The sequence below is a fragment of the Aquarana catesbeiana genome, linkage group LG10 (assembly GCF_042186555.1).
Source record: "Aquarana catesbeiana isolate 2022-GZ linkage group LG10, ASM4218655v1, whole genome shotgun sequence".
In the NCBI taxonomy this organism is placed as follows: domain Eukaryota; kingdom Metazoa; phylum Chordata; class Amphibia; order Anura; family Ranidae; genus Aquarana; species Aquarana catesbeiana.
In genome coordinates this window covers 90,375,330-90,397,228 of record NC_133333.1, presented here as the reverse complement: position 1 = coordinate 90,397,228, position 21,899 = coordinate 90,375,330, and the positions used below count along the sequence as shown (strand labels likewise).

Sequence of the window (21,899 nt, the reverse complement as noted above, 5' to 3'; positions counted from 1 at the left end):
TTGTGCCGTTTTAGGGGGCGTGGTCAACATCACCCAGTGACCACGCCCCCTAAAACGTCACAGTCCCAGCTTTGTGCTGGGTCCATCGTGCTTTGTGGTGGGGGGGCCCCGCAGGGCGCCCCCCCCCATGTTGAGGGCATGCGGCCTGGTACGGCTCAGAAGGGGCACTAGCTCTCCCCCCCCTTTCCTGACCGGCCGGGCTGCATGCTCGGATCGGGGTCTGGTATGGATTGTGGGGGGACCCCACGTCGTTTTTTCGGCGTAAGGGGTTCCCCTTAAAATCCATACCAGACTTGAGGGCCTGGGATGCCCCGCGCTCGCCACAATAGGAAAATTTGTTTTTCCTATTGCAGCAAGCGCGAGATGCAGTACCCTGCCCCTCCGTCGTATCTGGTCCGTCGGAGCAGCATACAGATGAACGGGCTTTCCGCCAGGAACTGAGTCCAGCGGAGTTACGATGTAGAGATTTGAAGCAGGCTTCAAATCTAAAGTACGTCGGATTTCCGACCGAATCGGTCCATCGGAAGTCCGATGCAGACCACACACCGTCGGATTGTCCGCCCGATTTGGTCCGGCAGCGTCCGTCGGACTTTTGTAGCCAAAAAGTCCGACCGTGTGTACGCCCCATTAGACCTTTTAGATGTTGAGGTACTCCAGTACATAAAATAAATTCATTTAGCAAATGTATTCAGTACACACGCTGCAGTTTTTATTTTCTTTAAATGCTCACATAGTGCTTCTTAAAAAACGTTTATAGATGTTATTGATTTTTATTGTTTTAAAATCCTCTTTAAATCCACATTTATAATGCAGAAACTCACCTACAGTTCATCACAAACTTGTAAATAAACCTGTGGTTGTATAGGTAATTAACAATCCTAAACAGGAAGACAAAAATATAAAACAAAAATCTGTTGATTCTACATTCAATCTAGATGTTAATGCTGAACTCCCAGGATAAGCAAATATTGTCTAAACACAAGAGCCATGTGTATTCTTCCTTGAATCTTGGTGTATTTTTTGTGTTTCTTCCTGGTCTGTGCAGTAATCCAATGTACACTAAGTTAGTCTCTGTGCTGGAGCTTCCTGTATTAAAGACCGGTCACTGCTGCTCTTGCTTCTTGTGCAGGGTGACTGGTCCTGTCTCCGCCCCCCTGTAGTTTTCTCTAGGAAGCCTGTAGTGGGTAGGATCTGTTGGGTTCCACCCACAGCTCTGCACTCTGTACAGGCTATGTACAGCTCAGTAATGATCTCACTGCCACGTTTACAAGGTAATATCTGGATTTGTAAAGGCATTTGATGCACACAATGTGGACTTCTATCTTTTGAGTCTATTGAAGAATATATTTAAAAACATGTTTTTGTGCTCAGAGTTCCTCTTTAAGTAAGTTATTTTATTGAATGGGGAGCTCCAGGCAAGAAGCAGCTTGCAATACACAACTGAAGCATCAGTTGACTGTTTTGCTTGCCAAAGAATATGTACAGGGATATGGGAAATGGTATTGACTCAAGCACACATACTAACCCACACAGGTAGGACTAAATGGACTGGTGTCTTTATTTAACCTTACCAATGATGTAACTATGTAATTCTGTGCAGCCACAGTCTTATGATTTGCACATCACTGTCATATTGTATTCCAAAGGCAAGTGACAACCTTTATTTCCCTTTTCCTGTTTTAGCTACCTGCTTGCTGGACAGTAAATCAACACTAGTTAGAAACAAATTCAGTGCTGATAAGTAAGCTGCAGGAAAAATTGTGTCATGTGCTTAGACACATAAGGGTTAATTTAGTAAAGGCAAATAGGCTATTCGCTTTGCAAGGAAATTTTTTCTTCAGCAGAATTTTCCCTTAGCTTAGTGACTGTGGTGAAAACTCATTTGCAAAGAAAATCTAACCACGTGCAAGGAAAATAAAAAAAAATGCTTGCACATGTTTGGATGATGGAAGTCAGCAGAACTTCACATCATTCATTAAGCTAAGGGAAAACTCCCTTGCAAAGTGAACAGCCTATTTGCCTTTAGTAAATCAAAATTGGTGTGTGCTGTTGGCTTATGAATCAAAAGAGTTGTATACTAAAATACAATTCATTTGGCACGTAAAGTTTTCTAGCAGTGTATTTAGTTGTTTAACTGGGGTTCCACTTTAACAGTATAAATCCACTGTATAATTAACTTATTGCAGTCAGTCCCACTTAATGCAAAAGGACCTCTATTACAGGTTTTGGGATATATCCTTCCATAAAGATTCCAATTTCTCTTGTACTTCTTGTATTGAAGAGACAGTGTCCTGTAAATTGGAAGAAGCAGGAGATAGTCTATAGTTCAATTCTTCCATTTCCATATTAATGGTCCAGGTAAAATGTTCAATCTGCATCTGAGTATTCCTGTTGAATTCCTCCACTTCTCTCTGCACCTGAGCTGCCACTTCTTCCACATAAGGGCCTACAGGCTCAGTTGCTTGAGTCTCAGGAAACCGCTCTCTTAGTTGCTGGGGATAGGACACCAGGTGTTCCTTTAAGTCATCTAGATTTTTGTGGATTTTCTTATGTAGCTCTTTTGCATTTTGTGACAGTTTATTAGATAATTCTTGTACATGCAGGGTCAATTTTTCCTGAGAAGTCGGGGCATGGGGTGACAGGTTCCCATGAAGTTCCTCAGCTGCATAATGAATCTCTTCCAAAAGTTTCTCTCTCAGGGGATGCAAAGTTTGTCTCACTTTCATCGTGTGTAGAATGATTTGGTCTTTAATGTTTTCTGCAATGTTCTGTGTAACCCCTTTACTAATGTCATCCTTGTACAGGCCAAGCTGCGTTTTGAGCTGTTGTGCTCCCTTCCTCACCTGATATTTGAGTTCCTCACTGTAAGGTGACAAGCGGTTTTGTAACTTTTCAAGATTCTTGCTTATCTTTTGGTGGGCTTCATCCATATAGGGATAGATTTTCCTTTGGACCTCCTGAAGCTCCCTGCGTATAAGTCTACGTAGTCCATCAGAGTCCTCATACACTTGCTTCTGAAAATTTGTCTGCAGAGGCCCAAATAACTTACCCACGTAGCTGACTCCATTATAAAGGCTGCTTTTAATCCCGCTGTATAAATAAATAATTAAATTATATATTAAGGTCTATATAAAGCCAGTTACTAAAATCTCATATAAGCTTTGATATGTTAAAGTAAATCCAAAAGTTTTTAAAAAAAAAATATTATTAGATTTGCAAGTATCAAATATGTGGCACCTCCTTACCCCTGGGTAGTTGAGGAGTATTTAAACTCTTAGGCAGAATCTTTGACTTATTGGGAAGATTTAATGGGGTTGTAAAGGTTTTTTTGTTTTTTTTGTTTTTTTAAATAATAAACATGCTATACTTACCTCCTCTGTGCAAGGGTTTTGCACAGAAGTGGCCCCGATCACCCTCATCTGGAGTCCTCCTCCATATCGAGTGCCCCCTCAGAGACCCACATTCCAAGGGGACACCCATGCAGGCGCGCTCCCGAGTCCTGCTGCTGCGTCCATTGACGCAGACAGCAGGACTCGTCCCCGCCCGCAGCTCCCGTGTCACTGGATTTGATTGAGAGCAGCGAGAGCCAATGGCTGTGCTGCTCTAAATCTATCTAATAAGGACCCGAGACAGCGGCTGGAGGTGCTGTGCTTGTCCCCATCAATGGAACGATCGGGTTCAGGTAAGTAAAAGTGGGGGCTCTGGGGGGCTGCTGCACTACAGAAGGTTTTTCACCTTAATGCATAGAATGCATTAAGGTGAAAAACCTAGAGGGTTTACAACCCTTTTAATAAAATTGGTGCACTCAGAATCTGGTGCAGCTGTGAATGGTAGACAATTAGCTTTTAACTTCAGCTAGTTAAATTAAAGTTTTTCAATAAAACATAGAAGCTGCAGAACTGCATCAAATTTTGCACTCTTCAGTTTTAGTAAATTACCCCCATTGTGTGGTAAAAGTTTAAAAGGATGTATTTAGCTCTGTAAACTCCAGGAGAGAGGGTTAGGGCACAGGACAACCCCAAAACAGGCAAACATGCAGCTCCAGACCTCTCTTTTAGTTATAGCCTAGGTTCACACTGTGCCAGTTTCCCAGCATAGCAGCCCATTAACTTAAAGTGATATTAAAGGTTCTTTTTTTAAAATAAAATGATAAACATGTCATACTTACCTGCTCTGTGCAATGGTTTTGCACAAAGCAGCCCCAATCCTCTTCTTCTGGGGTCCCCCTGGCCACTCCTCTTTGGTGAGGGCCCCCATAGGAAGCTGCTTCCTATGGGGGCATTCATGCAGGCTCACACCTCAGCCACTTTGTCTGCGTTCATTGACACAGACTGGGTGGCTGGGCCCCACCCTCCACTCCTTGTCACAGCATTCGATTGACAGCAGCAAGAGCCAATGCATTTTGATCCAGGTGCAGGAAAGCATGAAACACACAGTCCTGCACCTGCATATAGTGTGAACCTAGTCTTAAGAGTAACCAAAGAGCACTGGTGCCCTATTGAATGAGCAGTGAGAACTATTGCAATGTCCATCGGCAGCAATTTAAATAGGAACTATACCCACCTTCAGTCCAGCAATGCAACATCCCGAAGCTCCCTGCCACTTACATTTTTGTTGGCCAGCTTTTGAGTATTGATCCCCAGGTCACTTTCATTGGCTGGGCTGAGCTGACATCTCTCGCGCATGCATGGGAGTTTAGTCAGCTCACCATTGCCAAATTTGTGCAATGAGGTTCACGTGTGCAGCTCACTGTACAGGGGCAGACAGGCAGGTAGGTAACTAACGCAGAAGAGACATAGCATGTCGCTTCAGCATTCAAAATCCTGCCTGTTCACCCATTTTTATGTTGTACTATAAAGTTCCACTTTAAACCCAATTCTCCAGGACACCCTTCAGTACAAAAGCCTCCTCCTAATATGCTCCAAACAGCCATCTTTCTGCTCTGCCCTCACTGGATGTATCTTCCAGCAGAGCAGCCAAAATCCTTTAAAGTGGATGTAAACCCAATGTCATCCTTTCTAAACTACTGCCATAGGGGTTATCTATAAGGATATACATGCCTCCTGCATGTAACTTTACCTGTCAAAAGTCTCCCCTCTGTCTGTTATGAGACCCGAAAAACTGCATATTCTGTGGGTGGGTCTGTTGTCTGGAGCTCGGTGGGTGGAGTCGTGATGTCAGTAGACTCCCCGCCCACCTCTACACTCCCCTTGTCAATATGCATTTTCTCCTGTGTATTTCTAACTGAACTTCTGCTATGATCTCTAACATCCAGTGAAAAGACAGGAAAGTAACCACATGACTTCAGCATGCCAAATCATGGTGAGGTGTGGAACAGCCAATCCTTGCAGAGCTGCTGAAGAAAGGAGTGGGGGAGGGAATTAAAAAAAAAATGCCTGTGTCTTAGGCTGTCACTCACAGCAAGGGGGAGTATTTGACAAAGTTTTTCTCACTTTGTCAAGATTTTTCTCACTGAACAATAAAAGGGGATTGCTCAGAGATGGATTAACTCTGTGTGGCAAGACTGGGCTCAAATGATAGGAAATCTTATACTCTACAGTATATAAAAAAAAAAAAAATTTCGGGTTTACATGCACTTTAAAACACAGGGGAATTTTTGCTTCTTTAAGCCCAGGCTTGGTGCTGTCTTTCAGCAACACCCTCCCCTAGCAAAAGCCCTAGGAAGCAGAATTCCTTCAGGCCAACCTTCTGTCTAGACCACAGCCCAAAAGGCAAAAGACCCTTCTGGTAGGTCACATCAAATATTTATATCTTTCCCCAGCATTCATCACCGGCAATAAATCTCCTAGTGATTTACTAGAGAGAAACCAGCCTTCATACCTCAAAATTAATGTTTCTTCTTGCATAGGGTTGCCACCTGTCCGGTTTTGACCCGGACGGTACGGGTTTAGGAGGCTGTGCCCAGGCTTCCCTCTGCCTCACACCCGGACACCATTTCCAGCTGACACGGGGTACCATGGGGCCTCCTTTTACGAGCCCCAGCACACAGGGCGACCCGGACAGCAGGGGGATCGGAGCGGTGGGCGGGGGGGAGCAATTAGAGCAATCAAAACATAAGGGAGAGAGAGAGGAAACAGGCAGCTGCTGGTGGGGAAGTTTTTAATAAAATAAATGCTAAAAAACAATCCACTCACTCTCCATGTCAGAGCTGTATATGTCAGTCTGTGAAGTCGGCTGTCCCATTCTCTCCTCCAATCCACGCTGCTGTTATCACTGAATCTCTGGAGGAAGCCAAGGATACAGAGCCATGGGGAAACTGCAGTGAGCTGTCAGCCTGGGACGCTGTGACCAATCAGAGCGTTCCGGACGCTTAACCACGCCTCCATCATCAGAGGCTGATGGTTCACATGAGTTTCCTGCGGCTCTCTGCTTCCTCCAGAGATTCAGTGATAACAGCAGCGTGGATTGGAGGGGAGAATGGGACAGCCGACTTCACAGACTGACATATACAGCTCTGACACGAGGAGTGAGTGGATTGTTTTTAAGCATTTATTTTATTAAAAACTTCCGCACCACCAGCAGCCTGTCACCTCTCTCTCCCTTATGTTTTGACTCCTCTGTGTTTGCCCCCTCTCCTCTGTATTTGCCACCCCCTCCCTCCTCTGTATTTGCCACCCCCCCCCTCTGTATTTGCCACCCCCTCTTCTGCACCCCCCTCCTCTGTATTTGCACCCCCCTCCTCTGTAGTTGTCCCCCCCCTTCTCTGTAATCGCCCCCTCCTCTGTATTTAAACCCCCCCTCCTTTGTATTTGCCCCCCTCCTCTAATTGCCCCCTATCTCTGTATTTGCACCCCCCTCCTCTGTAATTGCCCCCTCCTCTGTATTTGCACCCCCTCCTCTGTATTTACACCCCCCTCCTCTGTAATTGTCCCCTCTAATTGCCCCCCAATCTCTGTACTTGTCCCCCCTCGTCTGTAATTGCCCCCCCATGCCCACCGGTCCGAACCCCCTGCTGTCCGGGCCCCCCTGTGTGCTGGGGCCCCGTGATACCCCCTGTCGGCTGCCATGGGGGTATTGGAGGGAGGAGGATTTGTACTGGTAGGGGAGAAGATTTGTAATAGGAGGGAATGGGTATAATGGCACCCCAATCGCAAAGCAAAACTTCTTTTGGGTGACAGGCATCCCACAATTCTGTTTACGTGATTTTGCCACAAATTGGCGGGAGACAATGGCGGCAAAATCGCACCGCGGTTGGGTGCCATGCTGTGTGCCGCTAAAGTGTTCGGGTTTGGCTTGAAGAAAAGGTGGCAACCCTATTCTTGCACTGCCGAGGACACTTCCCAGCAACAATCAGAAGTAAATAATAGTTTGAACTTAGAGAAAAGCCAACAAACACAGAAACTATAACAATCTGGTTGACTACAGCCTTGCTGTCCACTAAACTTAGACTAGGGACACTCCAGCTTAAAGCAGGGTGCCTGCAAATACTTGGTGATCCTGCCATGAAGGAATTTGTTGAAGCATGCCAAAAGCTCTGTAGGGTGCCAAAGCTCTGTCCTTGTTTCCCTATTGCCCTTTTCCACTGTCCCCTAGTCACACGTGCTCCATGTTCAAAGTGAACTTGTTGTTTTGCCCTCCATTAACCGCGGAGTGGCCTTACTGACCAATCACCCACTTGTTAACATAAAAACTTGGGCAGCTGTTGTCCTCTGGTTGGACCTATTGTGCCTCCCACCCTCTGCCCTGCTATGTAAGGTAGAACTGTGAAGGGAGGGGGGTGTGCTGTGAAGGGTGGCTGGAAACATTGATGTAAAGGGGGACTGTGATATAAAGGGGGCTGTGATGTGAAGGGGGGACTGTGATGTAAAGGGGGCTGTGATGTGAAGGGGGGACTGTGATGTAAAGGGGCTGTGATGTGCAGGGAAGGGAGAGTGTGATGTGAAGGAGGGACTGCGATGTAAAGGGGTGCTGTGATGTGAAGGGGGAGTGTGGTGTAAAGGGGGGACTGTGATGTAAGGGGGAGTGTGATGTGAAGGGCTTTGATGTAAAGAGGGCAGATTTGATGTGAAGGGGGGCCAGTGATGTAAAGGGGGGCTGTAATGGAAAGAGGGGACTTTTATTTATGGGGGGCTGTTGGTATAACGGGGGGGGGGGGACTGTGATGTGAAGGGGGTCATGATGTAAAGGGGGATTCAGATGTGAAGGAGGGCTATGATGTAATGGGGGGACCAAGGACACTGATGTAAAAAAGGGACTGCAATATAAAGGGGGATGGGGAGCTGTGATATGAAGGTCATCACACAAATGTGAGATCTGGACCTCTGCTGGAACACAATTTTACTGACTGAACCTTTGTGACTTTTAATTCAATATCCCTGGTTCAAGAGTTTAATATTATCACTTACCTGTCCTCTCTGACTGAGTTTTCTTGGAGATTCCATCCAATTTTTCCATTCATAAAATGACTAAAATAATCCCAGAATCTGCTGTTAGATTGATCCGATTGGCAGACTGTCCAAAGAAACAAGTCAGACTTAGAATCATGTTCTGTGCATAATAGGCAAATTTACAACTGGCCTAAACCACTAAGCCATCAACAACTAATATGAACATTTTTTATGTATACAGTGAAAAAAGATGTAAGGAGCAAGGCTTTTTTTCCAGGAAAATTGCTACATAATTTAACCAAGGCAGGCCATATAGTACATGATTCAGTTTCTTTCGTTCAACCAGCAGCTTAAATGCAAGAAAATGAATTGATTCCCTCTTCCACACAGTGGAGGTGAATGAGGAAATCCCTCCCACTGAGCAAATGTATTCTGACAGCGGGAAGGCTTCTCCTCCTTCAGAATACACTCATCTGCACCGCCGGATACACCTGATGGGACTGATAAAGTGAAAATTTAGCAACAGACTGATTGTACAGAAGTCTATCAAGAGATTGACTTCTGTACATCCAGCCTGCCCACAGATGGATCGATATTCAGCTGGTCCTTGCTGCACCAGACAAATTTCAATCCATCTACATATGGCTGGCTTAACCCCCATAAGTGAATGAAAAATATATTTTTTTTAACCAGTGCCAGCTCCTTTCTAACATGCAGCTATTTAACACAGACCGTGAAAGATACTACTTCTTTCACTATTTTAACTTTCCTGCCCCCCCTCCCCTTTCCCGGAAAAAAGACTAATGCAATTATGCAATTATTCAGAAATCACAACCTATGAATTCAGTGCAAAATTCAACAAAGTTTGAAGCTGAACTCTGGGATAAGCAAAATGCATTGCCCAACTACAAGAGCCATGTGTATTCATATTGTATCTTTGTGTGCAATAATTCATTGTGAAGCTTTCTGTAATAAAGATGAGTCACCCTCTCTGCTTTTGTGGGGTGACTGGTCTTGTCTCTGCCCTTCCTGTAGTTTTCTGCAAGCAGCCTGTTGTGATTGGTCCTGCTGGGCCCCTCCCACAGCTCTGCTCTCTGCTCTGGCTATGTCCAGGACAGTGATGATGTCACTTCTACTTTTAAAATGTAATAACTGAATTTGCATAGGTGTTTGGTGCTCTCAAAGTGGATTTATATTCTTTGTGGCTATATATTTAAATGAATGTGTTTGTGAAATTGAGGATGCCCACCTACCTGTTAGTGATGAGATTAGCAGCAAGCATACGAGACCCTTGTTTGCCATTTTTAATAAATAAAATTATGTTTTTTTGTGAACCTGAAATGTAAAATGCAAAATACAGAAAAATTACCTGGGAGAAAAATGCATCAAAACCGTAACTAAACTAAAACCCATCACCCACTAATGTACAATTGTACTGAAGTTATAATAGACAATGACCATCTTGCCATCCTGGAGCAACATTGTCATTGCATAAAATGTAGTACTGCTTCAGAATTGCTCCACATTTCTGTCCACTTTCAAGCTGGTTTTAAAGATATATAAGGTGCTGTATATTCCACTATTGAGATCCAGTATTACTAAAGTCATAACTGATTTGTGAAGCTTAAGCTGGCCATACATTATACCATTTTCCTACTTAATTTGCTTTTGATTTACCTTCAACTACATAGTAGTGCAAGGGCCTGCCTGATTGCATACAAATTAAAAGTATTTTGGTTTGAGCTCATATTATATGGTTTTGGTAAATCTAAATGAAAACTTGTACTAGAAAATTGTATAATGCATGGCCATCCTCACTGGCTCTGGTTATATGGCTCTCATAAGTCAGGGAACCCCAAGGGGCAACATGGGTGTGGCCCAGAATGTATTAAGAACACCAAACCTGGAAAGACAACATGTAAAATCCCAGGGATGGTGTAAGCTTCCACTGTCGGTAGTAGGGAGGGTGAATCTGATCAAAATGGTATGGGACCCACAACTTCTATATATCTTCCATAATTCACCTATGTGGATTCCCAATAAATGGTTTAAGAAGATTGACACCCAATTTTGTGACCTTATCTGGAAAAAAGGTAGAGCTCGTATTAGCCTAACAACACTACAATTTGGCAAGGACGGGGGGGGGGGGGCTTGGCGGTACCCCACTCCAAGATGTATTTCTTAGCATCACAGCTACAACAACTTGCTGACTGGGATCTACACGAGTCAAATGACCCCATTATACAACTGGCGTCTCGCACCAATCCCCTGTTAACAGCTGGCTCACATTTGGAGATGGGTCTGCCAGGTATCCCCTCGTCCTCCCCAACGGCAATACTACTACAGAAGGTTTGGAAGGCAGTTAAAAAAGCACTGTCCGTAGATGGCCCGATGGAGTTTACCCCTATTTGGAATAACCCTAATTACCCTGAGTTACTCAAATTACAGAGTTTTGTCACTTGGTCAAAAATAGGGATATGGTTCTTTACACAACTATATAGCGGCACTGTACTCAAATCATTTGAAAATCTATGCAGGGAATTCTCACTAACAAAGAACCAATTCTATCAATACCTTCAGCTCAGGCATGCATTGCAGACCCAAACTCGGATGGTGAACCTGAATATTACTAGTTCTCACCTGATACAGGAGGTCCTACAAGCTGACAGCCGCAAGGGGTTGATTTCCAGGGCATATGCTACCTTGGTGGCCACAATCCAAAATCCGACTCTACTAAAATGTAGAACACATTGGTCCACGGATGTGGGTGATATAGACGATGACCAATGGGACATGGCACTGGAGTCGATCCCAGCGGTGTCAATTGCGGCATCTCACAAGCTCTCACAATTGTTTATACTTCACAGGTCATATCGTACACCCGTACAACTATTTGAATGAGGCAGAAGAGACTCCCCCTTGTGCCCTAAATGTGCCACACACAGGGGAGATTTCATACACATGATGTAGCACTGTCTGAAACTTGTTAGATATTGGACAGAGGTTGCACAGACTGTATGCGCTGTAGCACAGACGCCCATTTCATGTACACCTTTGATATGTCTCCTGGGTTCGGTTGATGCTGAAATGTATCCAAAAGGCGTATATATAATGGTAACTAGATTACTATACTTGGCTAGAAGACTTATAGCATGTTATTGGCTTGCGAATAACGTGCCTACAAAGGCTCAGTGGATTGCATATGTCAACTCCCTCCTCATTAGAGAGCAGTTGGCATATAGACACAGGAAGGCTCCAAAAAAATTTGACCTTATATGGCAAAACTGGCTGGATGACCCCAACCTTGTTCCAACCCAATTAATAATGGATAGACTGCTAAGGTTATAAGAACTTTAACGCTGCAAATAGGCACTCATCTAGCGCCTGAGGCCTCTCCTGTAATGCATTTGCTGTGCAGAAGGTAACTCATATGGTAATAAGGCCCGTAGACAAGCCTGGAGGAGTGAACCGGTACCATGTAACATGAAATATTATTGTATTGTATTTTATTTTCTGTCAGATTATTTTTGTTATTACTTAGAAGGGTGAACTTTCTTTCCTCTTCTTCTCTTAATTTCTTTTATTTTCTTAGTTGTGTTTGTGTTAATTTTATGTTCTACAAAAAACGAAGGTATACGTACCTGATCCTGGGTAACAGAGTTATATATATGCATATGACTGATGTAATGTATATGTACAAAATGGGGAAATGTGTATGCCCCCTTTATTGTAAATCTGTTACCCAGTGATTCTTTGATTCAAAAAAAAAAGAACACCAAACTAATTATCATATTGAGGTGCCATAAGATAAAACAGCCAACACTTTTTAGAGACTCAGAATTCCCTCTTCGTCAGGGCTTATAGGTTGCCTTAATTAAGACTTAAATGATAGGAAATTATTAATAAAAATCAAAAAGAACACTAAAGTTCTTCTAGGATTACAGATTAGAGTTATTTTGCAGAACTCCTCTTATAAATTGTTAAGTGATCTAAGCATTCCACTCAGACCGGTCACCTTGCCCCAACCCACACCCTCTCGATTGGTTCCCTTTTTCCTGGGCCTCTACCCTGTTTAGGTATGACAATTCTTATTTATTTGGCTTTGTTATTAGGTCTGAAAATTGTACTGTGGATACTCATACCGGATTGAATATATGATGCTTTTACATATATGTTTTCAGGACCAATCCTGATCCACATCTGGGATATTGTCCTCCTTGGTGAGCTCTGCCTTTTGGGCGTTTTCTTGGGTGGACTAGTGTGGATAAGGTGGGGCCAACCACACACCTCAGTTTCCTTCTGGCATCCTGGGGTGTTTTTGACGCGGCCGCTGCTGCGGTTCCGGCAGTGAGACTCCAATTGTGATATGTCTGGGTATGTTTTTTTCATTATGTGTCTGCATTTCCGAATGGTTTTTTTAATGCCGAGCAATTATGTCATACACTCATATAACAAAAAATTCTGATATATTCTCTTTTAACTTTAATAGTGTGATTCTTCTCCACAAATCACCGCTGATGAAGAGACGACGTGTTTAGTCCCGAAAAGTGTAGGGCTGTGTGGAAGACTTCATAAACTGCATGACTACTTCACACCATTGTTTTTAGTGGTTCTAGTGTTATATATTTTTCTATATCATATGTCTATATCTTTATATTGCTTTTGTACTTTTTATTGTTTGTATCTAATAAAATCGCTTTTTTAACTACTTGGTTGCCTTTAAAGTCCCATTCACGCTGCTAGGGGTATTTTTATCCCTTGTATTTAGGGATGGTGGCAACGTTTATGATCTAAATGGATGGTCCTTTTTCTTCTGTAGTTGGGCAGCCAAATGGTCCAGGGCTGAAGTGGTTAAGCAACCAGAGATGAGGATGATGATACAGGTTGTCTTATTTATTAAACAAGTGGCCAATACACTCAAAGGAGTTATTCCCACCTACCCTGTGAAGGGGTTGAATTCTCTGGCAAAGAGCAGTCTCACAGCTTTCCCATGCAAAACAGCCCTATTCAGACTCTATAAGAGGAATACTCGGATGGGCATGACTATGTATCCCACTGGCTCAAGCAGCCATGGATAATGATGACACCTAATAGGATGTCACATTCAATAAACACATTGTCAATACACTCTAAAGGAGTGGTTTCTGCTCTCCCTTTGAAGCTGCCTAGCCATACCAGGCAAAACAGACCATTTTCTGAATTTCCGGATGGACATGACTGCATAATTCTGCTTTGTTCAAGCAACAAAGGATAAAGATGACAACACCTAACAGGTTGTCACATTCATTATGCCTGTGGTCAATACACTCTAAAGGAGTGTTTCCACTTACCCTGTGAAAGAGTTACCAAGCAGTCTCCAAGCCTTCCCAGGCAAATAATCTGCTTCACATTCTTCCAAAGACAAGACAGACGAACATGACGAACAGACGAACAATTTCCGGATGGACATGACTGCATAATTCTGCTTTGTTCAAGCAACCCAGGATAAAGATGACGACAACACCTAACCGGTTGTCACATTCATTAAGCATGTGGTCAATGCACTCTAAAGGAGTCTTTTTCACTCATTTTGTGAAGGGGTCATATATGGTGCCAATGAGTAGTCTCGGAACCTCCTCAGGCAAATTAACCCTTGTCAGCTTCTTCCCAAGTAGAGGTGAATAAACATGTGATTCCTACTTTGTTCAGGCAGGCTGTGATTAAGATAATGGTGACCAAGTTGTCACAATTAAGCATGCGGTCAAGACAATCTAAAGGAATTGCTGAATTCATCTTCTGCAAGGGCCATCTATTCTGACAATGTCCAGTCTTCTATTCAGGGCCTTCTCAAGCCAATCAATCCTCTTCAGTCTCTTCTTTACAGGAAGATGAGGACGACGTTTGTCCAGATTGGTAAGGTTGGTGAAATGCCTTTGAATAGAAGTGAAGCTTTGGAAATATTTTAAGTACCTCCAGAGGACAGCTTGACAATGTCCTTATGTTGGATGGATCAAGTGCTCGTTCTACAAGATTGAAGTATGTTCTCACAGCAGGATGTCAAAGTTATGCCCTTTTGAACTGAAAGATGTCCAGGGGTTGGGAATCACCCCTCTGGTCAGTGTGTGTCCTTTGTGGGATTGGCCATATACATGACCTTACTATCAGAAGATGTTGTGACCTTCAAGGACAAACGCTATTACTGCATTTTTCTTGATCTTAGAAGATCAAGCCTAAATTTAATAGTGGTCAGTTTGGCTTCCTGCCTCAAGATGAATATCTGCTGAGTTAAAGAAGACCGAAAAACTCAAGAGTCAGTTTCCACACTCACTCTCACTCCAGAGAGGTTAGCTTCTGCATTTCTGGCTGGGAGTCCAGGAAAAACTGGGAAGCCAACGCATAAACCAAGAAGTCAGTAAAGAGTTCCAGGTCAGGATGCCTTCTGTTATTTTAGGATTGTGCCACCCATACATGCCTTATGGGCACTATGTGGCTCCTCTGTGTGGCCATAGATACGGCTTTGGTGATGGACAAGTGGTCCATTAAGGCACGCATTTTAGGCCATATTTGGGGATCTTTCTGTCAGGTCACCTTGAGACTAGGTGACAGACTGAATAACCATGACAGCACCCCCCCTCTTATGGGGCCTCCCCCTCCCTCATCTGAGCCCAGGCTTAAAGGGAAACTCCAGATGAAACCTCCTCAACAGACGAGGTGCAAAGATCTCAGATGCAGTGATCCAAGACCTCTCCTCAGGACCAAACCCTTCCCAATGTATGAGGTACTGAAGAATGCCTGTACGGCGCCGGGAATCCAGAACTTGACTAACCTCGTACTTAAGATTATCCTCAGAGACCAAAACCGAGGTAGGGAGAGGACGAGAGGACTTATTGAGGGCTAAAGGCTTCTTAGGAATGGTTAAGGGCATAAGAAGACCATCAGGAGTCTGAGCAGGGTCCCCCAGACCCTTAAAGATGAGCTGGACATCCAGCATCCAGTTTGCGTCCAAGGGGGTCCAAGGGGGTCCAAGGACAGGCAAAGGTAAATGGCCATGCAAAGTGGAGTGAATGATCGGCTCAAGTTCACAGGTGGGCTCCTCATCCAGAGTGCCACACGATCCAGAGAGTGCCTCAGCCCGACTATTGCAGGAGACATTCCAGAAATCGCTATATGCAGCGGGAAAAGCAGAAGATACTGGGATGGTGGCAACAGGAAGTTTCTCTTTTGGGGTAACCTTGAGTAGGCAGGAAGAGGAACAGGAGGAATCCCAAGCCAGGATCCGTCCAGCAGTCCAGTCAACCTGTGGAGAATGGAACCGTAACCAAGGAAGACCTAATATGATAGGAGATGAAGCCTTAAGTAAGACAAGGAAGGATATCCACTCCTGGTGGAGTGTCCCTACCGACATCTTAACAGGGAGGGTCTGGAAGTGGATAGGGCCCCCTGGGAGAACAGTGCCATCAATCGCCAAGACCACCAATGGCGTTGAAAGGGGCAAAAGGGTAAGTTTCATGGAAGATGCAGTTTCCCAATCCATGAAATTGCCAGCGGCTCCGGAATCCAGATGTGCCGAGACCGAACGAGAGGAAGCGCCGACGTGAAGGAACACAGAAAGAAGAAGACGAGAAGGTGATATTTCAGGGTCTAATATTCCACCTTCCAGATGTATTAGCCCCAAGCGTTTTTCCAGACGAAGAGAACAAGTGTCACGAAAATTACATTTGGCCCCACAATAGAGGCACAGGCCCAGAGTTCTGCGCCTAGCGCGTTCTTCGGGAGATAACTTGGTCCGGCTCAGCTGCATAGGTTCCTCAGCAGGCAGGGGGTGCTCCTCGGATCGAAGAGAAGGGACTGGGAGCTCAGGCTGCCTAAGGAACGGGGAGTGCTGGCGTCTTTTTTCCAGGGTCCTCTCCTGAAAGCGAATATCGATCTGGTTACACAAGGTGATGACACCGTCCAGATCAGCAGGAAGGGATCTTCCTGCTAATTCATCCTTCACTCTATCAGAGAGGCCATGTAAAAAGGTTGCAACTAGGGCCTCATTATTCAATTCGGCTGTGAGGATACGGAACTGAAGAGCATACTGTCCCACAGAAGCAGACTCTTGACGGAGACGTAAAAGAGCGCTAGCCGCTGAGGAGAGACAACCCGGTTCCTCGAAGATATTCTGAAAAAGTTTCAAGAAATCAGACAGGCTAGAAACCACTGGATCATTCAGTTCCCACAGAGGGGCAGCCCAAGCTAGCGCCTCGCCGGACAGGAGGGATATAATATAGGCTACTTTCGCTTTGGGGCTGAAGTTCAAAATTAATTGTGCACTGGCTAAGGAACCCCCTGCAAGCCTTGGAATCCCCAGAGAAACGGGCTAGAGCTGGCAGTTGTAATGAATGTGTGGCTGCGACTGGTGCGATAGATGCAGCAGCAGATAGCGGTTGAGGTTGTTGAACCGGGGGTCCTAATGAGGCCTGAACCTGTTCAAACTGGGATGCCAAATCCTGAAGGAATCGCATCACCTGGGTCTGATGCGATTCCTGGGTCTCAAGTCTGCGAACTAAGCCCTGCAATGGATCATCTGCGGGTAGCGGCACATCAGATGGGTCCATGGCTGATCAAACTGTCAGGTCACCTTGAGACTAGGTGACAGATGCACACCGTTGGGATCAGGAGTGTACCGCAAGGTAGTGGACCCTACAGCTGACTGCTGCGGATGGGAGTCAAGGTGGTAAGGAAGACAGGGCCGCTGGAACACCAAGATGGATCCCACCGGGGTTAGAGCGTAAGATTCCCTAGGGCGCGGAGTCTAAGAGCCAGCAGGTGTTCACCAGAGCCTCTAGTGGTGAGGAAGGACTGGGTTGCAACTGGCTCCAGGTCGCGTCCCCAGGGTCCCCCAGCTCATGCCCACAGTAGGCAACAGGAGGATAAGGATAGTAAGGGAATAAGCTAAGGTCGGGGCCACAAGCAGACAAGGGCAACAGAGTTCATGCCAACAGTTCAGGGTCACAGGCAAACAGGGATAGTTGGGGACACACCAAAGGTCAGGGTCACGAGCAGACAGGAATAGTTGAGAACACGCCAAGGTCGGTAACAGAAATAAACGTAGAGCACACGGCAAGCAGGAGCAGGAAGCCAAACACACAATGGATACACAATGGTTTATCAGCATTGCTGGCTTGCAGTGCACAGGTTAATATAGGGTTCCCTGATAGGGCCTGGTATGGGGCCATGCTAAGAGGAGAGGTTATAAAACCAGCCAGGTGTGAGTGGCTGGCCTCTTAGTCTGAACACATGAGGAGCAGGTAAGTTGACAGAGAAAGATTACTGCATAACCATGACACTTTCATCCTTCACGTCTCAGATTGAGCCATAGAAATCGCCTCGCTCCAGCAGCTCAGGTAGGCTCAGTTTAGCTCTCGCTCCAGTTCAAGTAGGGTTTCTGGACCAGTGGCCTAAACTTATGGTTGAAGAAACTAAATTGTCTGCAATGTTCCGGGGTAAGCCTGTCCTAGTAAAGTTGGACAGCTCAAGGACTGTGGCCTACATCTGGAAACAAGGCTCAGTCTCTCCCTTCTGAAGGAGGTTTCTCTAATTCTAGAATCTGCCCAAGTCAATCTTCAGCATTTATCTGCAGCTTATGTGCCTGGTCAGAAGAATCTTCAGGCAAACTATTTGTCCAGGAGAAGTCTGGATGACAATGAATGGTCCAGACTACTGCAAGTCTTTCCAGAACTAACAGAGCTTGGTATTTTTCTTCCAGAAGTAGACCACTCATATCCCCAGTCAACACCAAGTTGCTGAAGTTCCATTACAGAGCCCAGAATCTGCAAGCAATCGGGGTGGAGGTGCTAACTGCAGAGTGGATCTCCAAGACAGCTTATGTCTTTCTGCTGCATCCTCTGATTCTCAGCTTACAGGTGAGGCTGTGGCGGGAGAAGGTGACAGTTTTGGTGATGATCCCAGATCAGGTCGAAGGGGCCTTGGTACCCTTTGCTCATCCTTATGTGTCAAAGATTGTCTCCCTCTGTATGTAAGATCAAATCTTTTCCAAAGTCCCATTCATCCAGCATCCGACAGGCTCAGGCTGATGGCTTGTGTCTCGAGAGGCAGAGGCTAATGGATTTTTAATGCTCTGTGAAGATTGTAAATACTCTTACAAAAACAAGAAAAGGACAGCGCTAACCGTGCCTATAGTAGAATATGGCATAAATTCCCAGTATTATTGCTGATCAAGATTTTATGCTGGACTCTTCAGAAGTCTGTTCTGAAATGCCTGCAGGTGTGGCTTGATTTAGGTCTATGTGTAAGTATGCTATAGGCACATATTTCAGCTATCTCTGACTTCACCGGCATACAGTGGGCATCCAACACCTAATTATACTGTTTTTCAAGATGCAATTTGGTTGAAACCTCAAATTGTTTCCAAAATGGGATCTCCCATTCAGTGTTAATTTAGTCGACTAAAACGACTAAAACATTTTAGTCGACTAAACGAATACTATTTTAGTCGACTAAAATAGGACTAAAACTAAAACAATTGAGATGACTAAAATACGACTAAAACTAAAAGCCATTTTAGTCAAAAGACTAAAATGAGACTAAAAAAGAAAAATGCCATTTTAGTCAAAAGACTATGACTAAAACTAAATTGCAATTACTGAAATGTACTGGAGATTTTAGTCGACTAAAATGTAGGACATTTTAGTCGTCTAAAATGTACTGGAGATTTAGTCGACTAAATACGACTAAAACTAAAACAATTGCAGAAGACTGAAATGGGACTAAAACTAAAATGCCATTTTAGTCCTAAGACTAAAATTAACACTGCTCCCATTGCTGTTGGACGTTATTGCATCAGATGCCTTCAATCACCCTGTGGTACCTCTCTGGTGGCAATAACATCAGCCAGAAGAGAGTCAGCATTGATGGCCCAGGGGTTTAAAGAACCCATACTCGCGTACTTCCCAGACATTGAACTAATGCCAATGCTCAAAATTTGTGCCTGAACTGACCTTCAGAGTCCATATCACAAGAGGTTGTCCTCCTACGTTCCTTTTGGGGAGTGCTCAAGAAATTAGCCCATTGGATATGGGCCAAGCTTTAATCAATGTTTAATCAAGGCGACTTCTGCCATCAGAAAGTCAGAGCATCTGTATGTCATTCCAGGTGGAACATCTAATGATTTTGGATAATGGAACACATAATGATTTTACGGCTTCCAGCAAGAATATTGCCTCTTGGTTGGTAAAGCTCATCTCCTTGGCCTACAAGTTGAAAGGGTTGGCCGTACCAGGAGAATCACGGCACCCTTCACTAGAAGGGTCTCGACCTTGAGAGTGGCAGCAGGCCGAGTGTCTGAAACTATCTGCAAGGCAGCTACGTGGGCACCAAAATATTCATATTCATGGCTTAATGACAGTTGAGTTTGGCAAAAGCATCCAGGCTTCTGTTTTTTTTAGTCAGAATTGAGGAGTGTGTAGAATTATCCCTCCCGTTTTGGCTAGTTAGTTCCCAGCTGTGCTGACATGGAGCCGTCAGGAAAAGGGAAAATTTAATTCAAATACTTACCGTAATTTTCCTTTCCTGACAAGCTCCATGGCAGCACAGATCCCACCCAGCTTGGTAGGACTAGTTACAGAATGCAGAGGCTGTAGGTGGGCTCAAATTTATATGAGATATGTCCTGGAGGAATGGGGGGGTGGAGCCTATACCCAGCTGTGCTGCTATGGAGCTAGTCAGGAAAGGAAAATTACGGTAAGTATTTGAAGTAAATTTTCGGTTTTCTGTTAAAAACTGACCACATAAGGCAGGAGAGCTCACTTTGGTTAGTTCCCTAGCTGTGCTGGGAACTCAGCCTGCTCTCCTCCAATGATCAGACTTGCCCTAACATGTCGCCCCCCGCTCACAGCCTATCACTGGGAAGCTCAGCTCTGTTCCTTCTCCTCCCCCAGCTCTTATGTAGCTGAGGACAGAGAGAATGTGATCACTTATAAAAAAAAAAGGGAAAAAAGGTATTTATAATGTTTTTTTTATATCTATACACAAATGTTTTGCCTTTCATTTCAATTTTAAACTGAATGAGTTGTTTTACAAAGTGATTGTTTAAAATCACTTTAAGGCTTCTGTGGTTAATAATATAATGTGAGGCTAATATGTATAACACATATTACATTATATTATCTGCCAATGAGGGGAAGGGAACGTCCCTTTTTCACTATTTTTTTTTTCCAAACACATATGCATGAAGTATATAATTATGGATTAAAAGCTTTATTACACAAGGAGAATAAAGGGGGAATTCACTTTATATTAAATTTTTTTTTTTTTTTTTTTTGTGTGTGGGGTAATGAGGGTTAAAATAAATATACACATTTACACATTAATAAGCTCATGGGCACTAGAAGTTTTGAAGGGAAGGGAACGTCCCGTTTTCACTATTTTTTAAAGACATATGCATGAATTATATAATTATGAGTTAAAAGGATTTACTACACAAGGAGAATAAAGGGGAAATTCACTTTATATTTCTAATAATTTTTTTTTTTTTTTCTTCCACATACACAAATTACATAATTATGGATCACAGTGTTTAATGTCATGAATAGAATAAGGGGAAATTCACTAGATAACCTTACTTAATGTTCTTTATAATCTCATAATCACGTTTTTACACTGAAGGGAAAGAGATGGAATAAATTAATATAATTAATGTTAAGGAGGGAGGGGAGGGAGGGATCACAGAATTTGGGGGGGGGGAGAGGGGGAGGAGGAAGGGGGGAGGGGGAGAAGTGGAAGGGTTGTGTCCTTTTTTTTTTTTGGTTCTTTTCTTTCTCTGTGGAATGATGTAATGTGTAGTTTGTTTTTTTCCTTGTATGGGTGGAATGCAGGGGTATAGTATGACTGTATAAATGTTGTATATATAAATGGAACGAAATAACAATAAAATTTTGATTATAAAAAAAAAATATATTATCTGCCAATGTAGCTTTTAACCTGTGAGATCTTCAACTTTTTGGCAAGGCTGATGATTACTTTGTGTTGCAATTATAAAGAGTTGAATTGTCTTACATGTTTTTAGCAGAGTGTTTTTTTTGAAGAACTTGGTTTATACAAAATCTTTGTGCTTGGAAACTAAAACTCCTCTTGCTTATGTATAATCTGCTGTAAAGTCACAGGAGAATGTTTTCTTATTTTAATATATATCTATATTATAGCTGTAGCCCGGTATTGCGAAAGCCTCATGTGTCTAAATTTAAGAGGAAGAGACCATCCAAAAACAAAAATGGTTTCATGGTTTGAGGGGAGGCAGAATACAGTAAGAATTTGTGCAGGAAAATAAAATGGCACAGAAGAGCCTCCTTCTGTGTAATGTGATGTAATTGTGAACTATAAATCATAAACCTGTGATCTTTAAATCTGCTGTGTATAAATTATTTGAAGGTATACTGAAATATTATAATATACATTTTATTGTAAAAAACAATCTAAATGCAGAGAATAATAATGAATGCAGGAAAGACAGGTCATGTCCAACTGACTTAATCAGTTTTATGAGAAATTAAAGTCAAACTCCAGGTTTGC

At 43.7% G+C, this 21,899-nt stretch overlaps 1 protein-coding gene across 1 annotated transcript in view; it reads right to left on the bottom strand.

Annotated features, from left to right (window-relative positions):
• Positions 1-687: 687 nt before the first annotated feature.
• Positions 688-21,899, bottom strand: part of APOA5 (apolipoprotein A5) — a 45,416-nt gene continuing 24,204 nt past the window's right edge. The window contains exons 2-4 of the mRNA XM_073602392.1: positions 9,602-9,683; positions 8,367-8,472; positions 688-3,090 (exon numbers count right to left, since the gene is read on the bottom strand). Of these exons, the coding sequence (XP_073458493.1) occupies positions 2,217-3,090; positions 8,367-8,472; positions 9,602-9,650 (1,029 nt within the window). The 5' untranslated portion in view covers positions 9,651-9,683 and the 3' untranslated portion in view covers positions 688-2,216. The remainder of the gene's footprint in view (positions 3,091-8,366; positions 8,473-9,601; positions 9,684-21,899) is intronic.